The 15,144-nt window shown below is 46.7% G+C and overlaps 1 protein-coding gene across 1 annotated transcript; it reads left to right on the top strand.

Moving 5' to 3' along the window:
- Positions 1–5,890: 5,890 nt before the first annotated feature.
- LOC135378397 (uncharacterized) lies at positions 5,891–7,426 on the top strand (the record flags this gene model as incomplete). Its single annotated transcript, XM_064611433.1, has 2 exons — positions 5,891–5,931; positions 6,635–7,426. Coding segments are annotated over exons 1-2 (807 nt in total), but the record flags the coding sequence as incomplete, so codon positions are not given.
- Positions 7,427–15,144: the final 7,718 nt, after the last annotated feature.

Genomic DNA, 15,144 nt, shown 5'->3' on the forward strand with positions numbered 1-15,144 from the left:
CAAATTCATAAACATCCACACTGACACATTAAGTGGCCTTGGTAGTCTCCATTCATTCCACCTTTCTTGCCCTATAACCTCGTTCCAAATGCGGGAGAGGAAGACACGGCCTTTGTGGTCTCCCGCCTTTCGGTGCGTATGAGCATTCGGATGTTCTGGATGTTTGGTGCTTATGAGCAGCTTCTCCCCTCCTGCTCATTTCCACCAAATGCTCAAAACCACCAACTTTTTTTCGGTACATATGGGCGTTTGGAGGTTATGAGCACTTGGTGCTTATGAGCTACTACCGTTTTCTACAATGTTCGCCGCTGTGTATAAAAGCTTGTGAGCTCCCAGTCGGAGCATTCTTTAGCGTTGCTCTGTTTGAGAGCTACCGCTCTTGTGTGTGTTAGGCAACTAAGTGCTGAATAAAGTGTTCGCCGATTATTCACAGTCTCGCTCGTCTGTTTTCATTCGTGACAATATTAATAGGCAGCTGAGAAATTGGTACCTCCTGGTTCCTGTAGGTGACCGTCTGTTCAAATAGGCTTTCTCCTTCCTTGAAGCGCATGATACAGACGGACTTGTTTGTCGTGATGTCATACGTAAAGTACTTTCTTGCTGGATTGGTGCGATCGCGTCGCGTCTGTTGCTGCTTCCCAGCCAGCAAGCACCACCGCACGAGTACGACGCAAATCGAGGAACACCTTCACTCACAAACGCGCTCGACGGCTCCGTGTTCTTTTCTTCGTGTACTGTCCACAAAAGAGGCGCCACTTCGCACGCGCTTGCCCTCGCGGATACGTAAATGTATTCAACTTCGCTGCTCTCAAACAAGGGACGCGTTGCGCGACATTACCGATAGAGAAGCCGCAGCCTCCTTGGGTCGCTGTTTAGTTGAATGTGTTTCCTCTTAAGGGGAACGTAACAAGAGAGAAAAGTTTGGGCGGATGTAATTAAAACGAACACTACGGCACATTGGTAGAGAGTCACAACCGGTCACATGTACATCTAAGTCTATGTGCGCGAACGATAAAACGTTACAAATGGAGCCTAAGGGTCATAGTATACCGACATACATTCCACCGTAACCGTAACCCTCGTAAAGTATCCATGACATGACTTCAGAACACGCGACGTCAGTTTCATTCGTCCATTCGTAGTCCAAACCGGCGAAGTTTTTTCTTGGACCGAAAACCGTTAAATAAATTTTTCGGTTTCCCTCCTGAGCCAAAAAAGGTATGCGGTTTCGATTCCGTTCCGGTTCGCACCAAAATAGCGTTTTTTTTTTCGGTTTTCGGTTCTGGTTTTCTGTTCGCTCCGACACCCTGCCATTACTCGGCATCAAACTCAACATCACATCACATCACATCATTGCCCATCACTCAACATCAAACTCAACGTCACAACACACGATTGGTCATCACTCAACATCACATCATTCTGAGTCATGTTATGGTGAATGATAATTATGATATCAGTGATGGCCATCATGAGTGAATTCGCCGACATATGCCTACAGGTGTGTGTTCAATAAAGCAATACTTACGAAACAGCAGCAGCAGCAGCAGAGACGGTATTGCGTGTGTGTTCGGAGGTGAGTAACGGCATTATGGGCCGTCCTGGGAAGTGTACGTACGGAAGATGATCCTGCTGTGGACTACAATCGACAGGGCGAACCATGCACGTGGCGACAGATGAGCTCAAACAAACAGCCCTGTCGCTGTCGTTGATTTGATGCCACTGTAACTTTCATCATATCTGCCATTTTTTCGTTTTTTTCCCCTTAAACATTCAACGTTGTTAGTCATTAGTGCTGCCGTTTGTGATACTCCTTGCGCCCTTCGTATCTATTCCCAAGTGCAATGTTCTTTATGGACGTTGTCGTTGTGTCGAACGTCTTTGAATCGTTCCATATTATTATGCTCTGAAGTTCACATCACAGGTGACTCTTACGATCCTGCTCCTGCTCCGACTCTTCGAAGAAATCCTGCCCAAAAGAGGGCTCGTCTCGTCTTTTGGTGACACAACTCCAGCGAGCAAGGCTGACCAGAGTACTTCGCCCTCCATTGCATCTCCGGATGTCTTGCTGATAACTCCCCATTTTTTTCTTTTTCACCTCAACTAAATTAGCTCCACGGAAACATCCTTGTGCATTTGGGCAGATAAGAGAAAGGCAGGGAAGATTACGTGAGCCCAACGAGTGACGTGTCCTTCGTGTAATTCGCTCGATATGGATAGCGTTGCTTAAGTTTAACTTTGCTTCCGATGAGACGATCACGCAAGCTGTTCAATGCTTACACGTCGACACCGCAATTTAGAATAAAAAACACACCTCGTTGGTTAGTTTGGGGTTCTTCGCTCGTCGAAATGATTGTGTGGTCCATAGTCAGTCGCCTACGCCTATTCTACGCCTCTGCAGGCCCACGAGCACTGAGGGGATTCGGCACCTGCAAAAGTTTGGTCATTCAATATCCTTGTCACGTTGGGGACAGTGGATATTTTTTTTAAATATATGTATTAGGTGGAAAATAAAGACACATATGGGAGCGACTCCCTTCTTGCACCTATGAAAATTTCAGTCTGCGTATGTTCGAGTGTGCCGAGAACTTCTCAGCCCGAAACAAGAAGGAACGCGGCCTAGAGTCATAAACCTTTCTTCTTTTTTTTTTTCTTTTTCAATTTGACATATTCACCTTGAAGGTCAATGTACTTGGCACATCGTTCCTAGAGCTTCTTTAACCGTTAAAAAAGAAATCCGACGTCTGCTCTCCGAAATATGCTTCGCCTGCTCCTGTAACTTCCAGGTCCTCCGAGGATGTCTTTCCATGTTTGCAAACAAGAACTAGTCTGACGGGTTCAAGATCCGGCGAGTACGTCGGATGTTCAATGCATACAAATCGCAAGTCCTTCGGAACCTGCGTTGACTCGCCTGCTTTGCGAGCCGGTGCCGGTGCACCGTCCTGCAAGGGGAGAACGCCTTTCCGTTGCTTCCTGCGCCGTTTTTCTTTCAAAGCCTCCTTTAACCGGCAGAACAAGCTACAGTAGTACGCTTCATTAACTGTTCCGCCCTTCTGGAGATAGTCAATCATCAAAACACCTTCCTTGTCCCAGAAAACCATGGTCATGACCTTTCCCGCTGATCGTTGAGTTTTGAATTTCTTCGGCCTCGGAGAACCGGAGAGTCGCCATTCCATGGACTGTTCTTTTGTCTCAGGATCACTTGTCACACGTGATCTTTCATCACGTGTGACAAGTCGCTCAAGAAAACTGTCACTAGAACTCTCAAAGTGCTGCAAAATCAGCTTGGAGGCATCCATTCGGCGCGTTGTTCCTCATCGGCATTCAAACATTTCGGCACCCACTTGGCTGACAGCTTCCGCATACCCAACTCTTCATGACTTACACACCCAATGCGTTCACTGGATGCCTCATGGTCTCCGTACTTGTTTTAGCCGAGATTCGTCGATCTGCCAAAATGCGGTCACGGACACAATAAACAATTCCTGGTGTTGACACCGTTGGGGATCTTCCGGTGTCTTCGGTGTCAAAATCCCTACGCTGAAAGTTGGCAAACCACTTCATCGAGGTTGAGTATGATAGGCACTCGTCACTTAATGTTTGCGTTATGCACTCCTATATTTGTTTGTTTGTTTTTCTTTTTGTTTGTCTCTTTCTTTCCTGGGAATAGCAAGCCGCCGTAGCGCAGGCTAACCTTTCCCTCCTATTTTTTTATATAATAAACATATTCCCCCCCCCCTATATTTCCGTAGGAGTTTTCCTCAATTGCTCTTCTTCGTTTCGTTCTTTGTGTCTACGATGGCGAGATCGCGTTCGTATATCTGAAAGTGGGTCGGGCCGAGAACTTTTCAGCACGGCTTCGTATGTGTTTCTCATGTACTTTGAGTTTTTGTTTGCGAGTGAGGATCCGTCACTGCCTGAGCAAGTGCTCCGCCACGAATATAACTAAGTGGGTACCCCCGTAACTTTGAATTGTTCAGTTAGCACAAACTCACGTAGCTTACCTTTTATTTCGCATTCATTTAGCCTTTACAATAATGCCGATTTCGTTGCAATACTTCCTGACGCGAGACTCCACAAATCTTCAAGCGCCGAGACAGCCTTTCACGAAAAGTGAATGAACATGTCTGTACACACCCGATACGATACAGGACACGCGCATACGAGGATTTTCAAATCCGAGAATGAACTTTCCATTGTGTCGAACATCCATTAGTGCGTCTAGCCTGCAGACGAAGACACACTTTGGTACCATCAGGTATCCATTAAGAATTTCTCTTATTTATTGCGCGATGAATAGACGGCAGAACCTTGACATAGATGAAAATGGATGCCGAACCAGAAAATCCATTTACTTGAGTAACATTTAGCCGCCGATAAGTACTGTGTCCATCACAACATTTCTAATGCTTATTTCACCTACCCTTTAAGCGAATAGTTTTTTTTTCTCTCTCTCTCTCTTTTTGAGCTGTCTCCTTTCTTGGGTCTTAACATTAAATTGCTCATCATGGTACCAAGAAATTAGAGTGATCGTTTTCCTCTTGAATATGCATCTGGGAATTTTATCGCGTGAGGACAACAGCTTCGAAGCTTGTATTGTTCCAAATCGTCCTGCTGAATCGTCGGAGGCTATCAAACATCAATTTCTAGCGCCGTCTGCAATCTTGTCTGCAATGATTGCTGGATTAGTAAAGACCATCGTAAGATGAAAAGAGGCTTATAGACCCGCGAGTATGATCCCTTTCAGTGCTGTATCCAGACCCACAACAGCCTCCAAAATGTTTAGCAACACCCCCGGAATTTTTTTCTTGTGTACTATTGTTACAATGTTACTGCACCCCCAAATTTTGTGCATCCCCTCCCACCGAGCTTGCGGGTCTGAATAACTACTGATCCCTTTCACATTTTGAAGTCGGTAATGACGAATAGGCCAGTAAAAGCTTGGCCCATTCTAAAAATTATTGTGTGGCTATACTTATATACACTGGTTATTTGAAGCCAACAAATTCTTCGGCGAAACATTCTACATTGTCAAGGGTTCAGTGATACTCCGGCTGTAGTGTACTCTATGCTAGAACCACTGTCACACGTACACGTAACTCTGCAACCTCGATTTCCTTGGTTAACCAGTAGATGTGACAGAACGTATAATGGCCAGCCACGAAGTACAACTCTTGGTCAGATGACTACAAAAATTCTTGTCTCCCAAATACACCACAGACAGAATATAAATTGCTAAACATCACTCTGAGTTGTAAACTAACATCGCCACTCTGCACATCAAGCCCTCTAACTACTCAACTTGCCACACGGCATGTAACAATAAAATTCTGCAGTGCATAGTACGACTTCAAATAGAATCTCACTGTCAAACACGCAGCGGGATTTCCCTGACACATTTGCCGACACGGACGTCACTAAACGCAAATAAACTGCAATGGCAGCCTTCCAGAGGAGTAATACCAAACAGGAAACGTGCTAGGAAACATATCATCCAATAACCTCCTCTTCGTGGCTCGGAAAAGAAGCGTTGACCGGGTTAACACCAGCGGGGCTACTGCCTACGATAAAACCCGTCTCGCAGGCATACCTTTTTCCTTGCCGAGTGAATAAATGCTTAATCATAAGGTTCCGGTGCGCGCTACTTTCTATCTTCATCTACGATACGGCTGACGTCTCATCAAACTGGCTATGATCATCAGACTCCTGTGACGGAGGGAAACGTATAAGAGAGTGGACAGCAGGAAGAAATCACCTTCATGCTTGATCGCTCTTTTCGTCATCAGGGTTCCGTTTTGTTTTACCCTCTTATTTCTCTCCCAACCCTCTCTCTTGCTACTGGACTGGTATAAAAAGCAGACGACAATGGACGAAAGATGCAAACCTTTGCTCGGGTGCTTCATTGTCTTCACAACTATGGCTAAGGCAGTGGTAAGCTTCACTTTGGTCGATGCTTTAGCCAATAACGAAGTGACGCGAGCGATTCTTATCAGGAGGATGAGTGCTTACATAATCTGATAGTACTGTAGGGTAAGTCCCCGCTAATGGACTGCTTACCGTGGCTTGAATTGGGCCGGAACTGCTTACCCTTAGTGCAATGTAGCGCCTCACGGATGTAAAAACAGCTTGGGGCACCAAACAAGAACACTGAAACATGTCTACGTGTTCTGTTGCCTTATTTTGTGCCCCAAGTTCACGTTGTTTGAGTTATAGTCGCGATCTCGCATCCATTTACGCAGCTTTAGAATATGGAATGACCCGTTCATAAACCTGCATTATCATCGGCTACTCTAGGACATGTCATGACCGCTGTTACTTTCCTTGAACACAAAAAAACAACGCGAAAGAAGTCGGGCAGATTAACCAAGTCGTGGATTGGATTGGATTGGAAAAAGAAAGAAAAATATGGAGAGGTTAGTCCCGACCCAGTCAGAACTGGCTACTCCAAAACGCGTTTGTTGGTAAACAAAAAGAAAGAAAAAGGTCAGCTACGAAAAATAGGACAAACAAACAAACAACCAAGCGGGATAAAGCATAAAGGAAGACGGGGGAAAGGAAAGGGGGAGACGTTCGACGCCGAGAAACACTCACTGCACAATGTCGTGTCAACCCAGTCGTGTCAACTCTCTTACAGGCACTTCTTTGCTGCTTCATCACAGTGGCTAGCGCTGGCTTCCTCGGTGGAGGTAGCGGAGGCCACGGCGGGCAAGGATTTGGCAGCGCCGGTGGATATGGTTCAGCAGGAGGTTTTGGAGGTGGAGGCCACGGTGGCGGATTTGGTGGTGGCCACGGTGGCGGATTCGGTGGTGGCCAGGGTGGCGGATTCGGTGGTGGCCATCATGGTGGAGGAGGGGGCGGAATCAGTTCCTCGTACCTCGTGAAGACTGTCACAAGGACGTCCTCTGCTGGCGCTGGAGGGCACGGTGGTCATGGCGGAGGAGGTTACAGTGGTGGTCATGGCGGGTTTTCTGGAGGACATGGCGGAGGAGGCTACAGTGGTGGTCATGGCGGGTTTTCTGGAGGATATGGCGGGGCTGGCCTTGGCGGTGGATATGGAGGTGGATTCTCAGGTGGACACGGCGGAGCTGCTGGCGGTGGTCAAGCAGCTAAGATCATCCTTGTGAAGAGTTCAGGCGGCTCTGGAGGATTCGGTGGAGGCTTCGGAAGCGCTGGAGGTTTTGGTGGAGGACACGGAAGCGCTGGAGGTTTCGGTGGAGGACACGGTGGATATGGCGGCGGCCATGGCGGAAGCTTTGGAGGCCAAAGTGGTGGATTTGCTGGAGGTTTCGGCGGTCATGGTGGTGCTGGAGGATATTCCGGAGGCCACGATGCTGGAGCAGCTAACGCTGTATCCAAGATTGTCCTCCTGAAAGCTTTCAGTGGCAGCAACGTTGCCGGAGGAGGTCACGGTGGAGGTGGTGGTGGCTACGGCGGACACCACGGAGGCGGATGGCAGTAAAAACCTCCATGATTTCCGAAGTATGTTGTCCTTTCGAACACACACACATGCGTATGCGTGTGATATTATATGAATTTGCTCTTTTTTCGCAGCAAGTGCGAGGTGGACTAGCTTTTATGCGAGACGAAAATGACAATTTGTTCGCGTGAAGTACATTCTTCTCGTGGACGAAACAGCTAAAAAAATATGAAATCGTTGGTAGTACTACAGTCGTGTACAGTAGCTGGTAATTCCATAGTCGTATTTCGTAATCTAAAATATCTGTGCAGGACGATGGAACTGGAAATAATGTATCAGACGCTGCATATCAGAACGCAAACAGCCGCCGCACACATATTGCACACGTCATGTCACGTACATTACACAGAATAAGCATTGCCAGCAATCCTGAACCAAAATTGTTTCATACTGACGCTAAATGCTGATCGGCAATGATTTTCTTTCAGGACGCGGAATCTTAGGTGCGGTGGCAACTTTCAGATACGAAGACACGAAGAGAAAAAAATGCCTTCTTTCATCTTCCTGGAACCACGAACTTCTGAAGGAACTGCACCCGCGTGAAGAACGTACCGCTGCAAAGCCAAACGTCACCTGTACATAAATAGCCCGCGTACTAGATTGAAAATAAAGCTATTGTTACCGTTACCAAGCTTGCCCTCTTCACTTCCTCCACACTGAACTCAAGCGAATAACAGTTGAAGTGTTTGTGTTACTTAGTCATTGCGAAATTCGCATTTTCAGGCTAAGCCTACAAGAAATACTACGTGCGATAAGCCAACGAATAGTCCGATTTTTTCTTCGTGTACTATTGCGCACGAATGACAAATTGTGTTAACGATGATCAAAATTAGCGATACATTTTTGGCAGGAGGCGATATGACGTCTTGTACATAGATGATTCTTCTGAGTTTTGGTATCATCTCGTGCACCATTAGCGAAAGAAAGAATATAGTATTGCGTTAGCCGGTTAGTATACTTTTAATCAATTTAGCTACAAAGCTTCATGCAGATGAAAGATGATGCCTATGACTTTAGACTTCATTGAGAAACATCAATTCTGACGTGCTTTACTACTGACACGTAAGGTTTCCCACATTTTCCGATTGGGTCTCATAAACTGCCCATAACCTTTGAAGGGTTTCAACTTAATTTTCGTACCTCTATAATCAGAAGAGCCAGAAGGGAACTGGCTAATTTGCTGAATGTTTCTTCCACGACAAAGGAGTTTTTATAGTTTCTCTGCGTGTCTCATACGTGAGTGAAAAAGTGTTTAAAGCAAACTAAGTGGAGGAGCTACGAAAATTTATTTACAAATAATTGCCATTGGTCATGCATCTGCATATGGCTGCGTATATTAATAGCAGAAAGTGCATATTTAACCCTAAACATGCAGGTAAAATAAACAATGTATGTAAATTCATATATATATATATATATATTACAGTCCGCACTCCTATTCCGCAGCACATGCAGCACGTCACCATATAATATGGGCTGGCGCGTAAATCAATGGCAATTATTTACGAAACCCAGTTATACAACGAAAACATGCTGACACCTCACAATTTTCTTAGCTAAATATTGCATAACCATAAGACATCTTTTTTGTCCGTTACAGTAATGTCAAGTTGAATTAAATGTTTGAATTTCGAAGATACTTCTCACATTCAGGCTTGCTATACTGTCTTTTTGGATTCCTTAATAGTCATGTGTGCTATAAAATGTTTCAATATGAAAAGTAACACAAGTAAATAGAGTCAGTTGACAGAAGCTACCACAGAGTGTCCGTATCACGAATTTGAGTCGCGCCACTGGCTGGCACTAGCTGAAGCTGAGCATAGGGACGTTTTAGTATGTAGGGCAGTGTGCAAAATAAAGAATATCAGAGTATATTTTGGAATTCATGCGCTAGTAAACTTTTCATGACAAGCTGCGACCTATGCAACTAAACAAAATTGCGACCATCTTTGATCAAAACAAATCCTTATTCAACAAAACAAAGAACATGATCCTTATACGTAGACTATGTCGCCTGGAATAGTTGCGGGTATTTTCTAAGGATGACAGTGAAAGGTTTAATCAATGCACATCGTCTCGCTGTGGCCGTCCGGAGTCATTGCTCCCGCTACAGGCCTATGGTGTTGGCCCGCCTGGCTACGCAGACGAGTCTCCTAAACTCCCTTTGCGTTCCCAAGTATCGGTGCTACGTTTAAAGAGAACGCAAAGTTCAACTTACAGAGTGGCAGATAACAAACTTCAGAACGAGACAATAATTCACTAGGAGGCCCACCTTCAAATATTAACCTGCAGCTGTTGCCAGAACCAACACGATCCCATTTTAGTATATCGTACGCTATCGCCTCTGCGTATGTAAGGGATAGCGTTGGTGGATCTGAGCACGCGCAAGACATAAAGAGAGCTTTGCACATTGCGCAGAACCACCAAACTATCTCTTTGCTACGCAAAGGCGACCAGCGTACGATATACTAAAACTCACTAATGTTGGCATGAGGGATGTTGATATGGACATGAGCAAGAGTGAAGGCACGGCGTGGCTCCACACAGTTACGCCAGATAACATTTGGAGAGAGAGAGAGGCAGAAATGCCACGTGGTCTAGGATAGGATTTCTGATTTAGGGAGGGTCTTTTTCTTTTCCATTCCGTGTTACCGCCGCGAAACAACTGTAACTATGAGCCGCGTACAGACGCGGACAGATGGAGAGAGGTCAACGGGAAGAAGTGGGGAACAGAGGGGGTTAGTATGCGTCCTGTGCAGACATTCGACTAGAAGGTCTTCGGAAATCCCAGGGAAAACCTCAGACAACACAGCCGGTGCCGGGATTCGTACCTGTGTCACCTCCCAGTCTCGGTGTAGTAAGCGATCACTCTAACCACTATGCCACGAGAGCCGGTAGGAGAGGGTCTGGGAGATTGCTTTGATGTGATGGGGTGATGGTGTTGCACACAGACGCAACAACAACAGCAGATAAGTTAATGATGGTGAATGGAGAAATTCGCCACATGAGGTGCGGCCCATTACCCCAAGGCACAATGGACAGGATGAGATGTGTCCTGATGATGAGATGACGAACGACGCTGAATAGGGACCGATAGTCAGTGGAGTCAGTGAGACAACATTAACAGCACGATAGGCAAAAACATAACACACAACAACACACACAGCACACAGGTACGCAGACACATCATAGGGTAGAGAGGAGACCGGTGTCCCGGAGAAAAATCTGAAAGTACTCGAGAGCTTGGCGATGGTCGATCTGGTTACATCAAGGACCGAGTATGGTGCCAATGCGAATGGTGCGGCCGCGATCGATTGCAGGCGACACTGCAGAGCTGCTCTTTGGGAGGTGTAAAGACAGTCTAGAAGCACATGCTTGGTATCCGCCAAAACAGCACAGCGAGAGTAGAGCATAGAGTCGGGGCGGCCGATGAGATGCTTGAAAGGGAGGGGGGGGGGGGGGTGAACGCAACCCAGAGACGAAGCCTATGCACCAGCGATGCACAATGGCGAGGCATACGGGAGGGCATAGTGAAGCAAAGGTCAAGTTCCACTCCACGCATCAGAACTCTTGATGGAACGTCACGGGACCATTGTGCATGTGCGAGAGGCCTCACCACATCATTGAGGAAGGTTCGCCTGTCGCCTTTGGGGAGGGCAATCCGCACGCTTGATCGGGAATGGTACGCCACTGCTGCAGCCCCGTCAGCCTCTTAATTGTCGCGGATGCCGCAGTGTGCAGGAACCCACTGGAGTGCTCACTCACCTCAAGACGGCTTAGTTCCTCCTGTACTTCCACAACCACTGGCGCAGGGGATCCAGGAATACCCGTGTTCGCTATACACTGGACAGCTGCCTTGGAGCCACAGTATATCACCCAGCTGCTGATCTCGGTGGATGGAATGTGCTTGAGGAAGAAAAAAATGGCATGTAACTCTGCAGACATGGATGAGGTGCGGTGCGAGAGACGGTATGCGTGGCACGATGACACAGTCGTAATTGTAAAGACAGCAGTGGAGCAGAAGTTGGTCGACCCATCTGTGGATACTGCAGTGTGCGAAGGGTAGCGGCACTGCATCATGTCTAGCGCAAGTTGTTTCAACACGGGTGCTGCAACGTGATCTTTCTTGTTCTTGAGCCGAGGAATGGTAGTAGAGATCGAAGCTATCGAAAACACCCACGGAGGGGACCTGGGGATGATTGATCTGCCAACAAAGACCGGTAGCAACGGCACAACACGGCGCAGACGCAACTGGAACAAATCCTATGGAATACCCACACGAAAAAAAAAAGCATTTTACGCTAAAAGTAAAGTTGAGACTATGTGAATCAAAGTTGTTCCCAGTGGAACCATTACCGCCTCAGCACTGCTCCAGAGGGCGTGCACGAAAATACAGCATTTGTTATCGTGAAGCAATGACAACACATCTTACTGCCCACATTCCAAGATTCTGATCCGGATTGTTCGCAGTAATCATCATGATCCCTGGCGCACGAAAACCGACGCATCCCAAATGGACACGGGGAGCATTAATCTTCGCATCAGAAGCTTGATAACACACTTTAACGTGCTTCCACGCTAACGGAGGTGCAGCGGCACAGTCGAGATCAATATCTGACTCCAATTTCGATTGCCCTGTGCGCGAAACAACAACTTTGAGATAGTCTGCTGCTCAGGTCCACCGTGTCCACCGTGGGTCCAGATGTCCACCGTGAGATTTGCGACCGACCGTCACGGTAGCCCCAGTTGGCGACCTTTACTTTCTTCGACATGAAACTTTTTGTTTGAAATACATTATTTGCGCGCCGGGGTCTGAATAAAGGTGCTGTGGCGATCACAATTCGGTTATGGTCTACGTCTTTGGGATATTACACGCTCGTATCATTTTCCAACCAGACAACGAATGCAGCATATGAAGTGCGGTACGATTCGCACATGCAATGTCCAAGCAGCCCACCCCCGCATATTTTGACAAGCAGCCTCGCTTGCGTTCTTCTGGGCGGTCGTTACTACCGGGCGTCATAGAGTAGCACGCCTCTCGGTGGGAAGCCTCATACCGCTGTCACACGGGCATTTCAAAGGTCATTGACATGAATGACGACTGCACTGAATGGAGATCGGCCGCTGCTATACGGGCATTTTCAATCACCATTGACTCGGATGCAGTCCTCAACCCCCCCCCCCCCCCCCCGTAGGTTGGTTGCCGGAAACGGAAACGTGGAATGTTAAATCCCCAAATTCCGCAGGAAACGTAAATTGCAACGGAAACAAAAATATTTTCGTTACGTTTACCGGAAACGGACACGAAATTCAAGCCTGGAAACGTTAACGGAAACGGAAATCACGTAATGTAATTCTCTATACTTTTCCTTAACTATGCATATTAAATATCTTTAATTCCTTCATACCTAGAGCAAGCGTGCAGTGGAACCATCTTCCATCGTCATTGTTTTGTATGAATGTGATATGTTCCATCGACTTCTAGGACCCGCAATTTTAGGCATTTGCTTAAAAATTCCTATAAACGCCTAAATGTGACATTTTCGGGGCTGCCTACCTTTTCATTGACTCGGTTGAGCTGTGGCCGTTTTTAATATTTTTAGATGCCATAACAGCCTTGTTTTAGACGTGCAAGTGCGCCTTTCAGGCTCATGCTGAGTGCTGCCTTTTGTTTTTCGTTTCTGCAAGTTTGTGCTTCTTGTTCCTTTTTTGAGTTTCGTTTCCTTCAGTGCCTTGGTTTTCTAGAAGGGGTTCATGTATACCTGATTACAAGATTTGCCCTCTCTTGGTCTCTCAAGATCATCGAGGGCGGAGAACTAAAAGTATTGTTCAATATAGCGTGGTTCTAGGCCGCTTCAGCATTCATGTACCAGAAATCAAAGCTTGTACGGTACCGTAGCCTTTAAACGAGCAAATTTTCCTGGATGGAGCATTCTGAAATGCCAACAAAACGAAAGCGCGTACCAGATTAACGTGTCTATTTTTGCGTTTCATTGCTTATTTTGATGTTTTTGAGGGCCTAAATGCCTGCCTATTTAAATCGTTTTTAATTCCTCAATTTCCGTGCCCTATTTATAACTAACCATCACTCTTATGTGGATCGGAGAAAAGCAATCCAGTGACGGTAGAACAAGAATTTCTTTCTTTTCCAATCCAATCGAATCCAAGAATGGTTTATTCAACCGTCCCGCGCAGAGCGTGGTTGAGCGCGCGCACTATATGCACGTATGTTGTCGCTTTCTTTATTTGCCAACACCTCCCCTCGACAACTACGACAACCCCCCTTGACAAGACCTAAGCATCCTCTGAAGGTTTCCAGCCGCTGTCGCGGCAGAGGCTTGGTAAGGACGTCTGCGATCATTTCGGCGGATTGGCAATACTGCATGTCAACCAACCCGCGATGAATTAAGTCTCGCAGATAATGGTGTCGAACATCTATGTGTTTGGTTCTTGCCGAAAGACCTTCGCCGAGTGCAAGCTTTATGCAACTCTGATTATCTTCATAGATGCACGTGGGCTCGCACTCATTGTGGCCAAATCCATGCAGACACGTACTCCGCTTCGGTGGAAGACAAGGCCACCGTCAACTGCTTCTTGGTGGACCAAGCAATGGGACTCCCTCCCAGTTGGATAAAATACCCACTCGTTGATTTACGGTCTGAGAGGTTGCCAGCCCAGTCTGCGTCCACAAAGCAAACCAGCTTCATCTCCGTGTCTGCTGAAAGCTTCAACTTGAAATCCCGAGTATGTTTTAGGTACCGGAACACCACGTTTCACGGCATTCCAATCCCGGGTGCGCGGCTTACTGACGCGGCGGCAAAGAATACCAATCGCAAATGCAATGTCCGGTCGTGTTGTTGTACTTAGGTACAGTAACTCCCCAACAGCTTGTTGGTAAATGTTGTTGTCAGTCAGCAAATCCTCTTCCCCTGTAAGCTTCATATAGTCTGTCTCCATGGGTATCACACTGGGCTTAGCGTCAACGAGGCTATACTTTTCCAGTAGCCCGTCTATTTTGTTCCTTTGATGAACGAGGAAACAATCTTCCTGTGGCCTTTCCACCTGAATACCGAGATAATGGCTTACATGACCAAGGTCTTTCAGTTCAAAGTATTTGTTTAGGTTTCGCCATACTTCCGTGATGGACGAGTCATCTACATGGCTAATCAGCATGTCATCCACGTATAGCAAGATGTACATGGGGCTATTACTCATCACTTTGGTGTATAGACATGGATCAGCCGTGCTTCGGGAAAAGCCTTCCTCCAGAAGCACCGTGTTCACCTTAACATTCCATGCCCGTGCGGCTTGTTTCAGGCCGTAAAGAGATTTCTGCAACTTGCAAACAAGATGTTCTTCCCCCTGTTCAATAAATCCCTCCGGTTGTTCCATGTAGATACCCTCCACAATATCACCATTGAGGAACGCAGTCTTCACGCCAAAGTGATGCACCTTCATTTTTTGAGTAGCCGATATGGTGAGAAGGATCCGCAATGTTGTGAGTTTTGCAACTGGGGCAAACGTAGCGTCATAATCTTCCCCATATTTTTGCGAATATCCTTGGGCGACAAGTCTTGCTTTGTATCTATCGATGTTTCCATCCTTGTCCCTCTTTGTCTTAAAAATCCACTTGTTCCCAACCGCACGTTTCCCTGGTGGCAACTCCA

Source organism: Ornithodoros turicata, chromosome 1, assembly GCF_037126465.1.
Source record: "Ornithodoros turicata isolate Travis chromosome 1, ASM3712646v1, whole genome shotgun sequence".
Lineage (NCBI taxonomy): Eukaryota > Metazoa > Arthropoda > Arachnida > Ixodida > Argasidae > Ornithodoros > Ornithodoros turicata.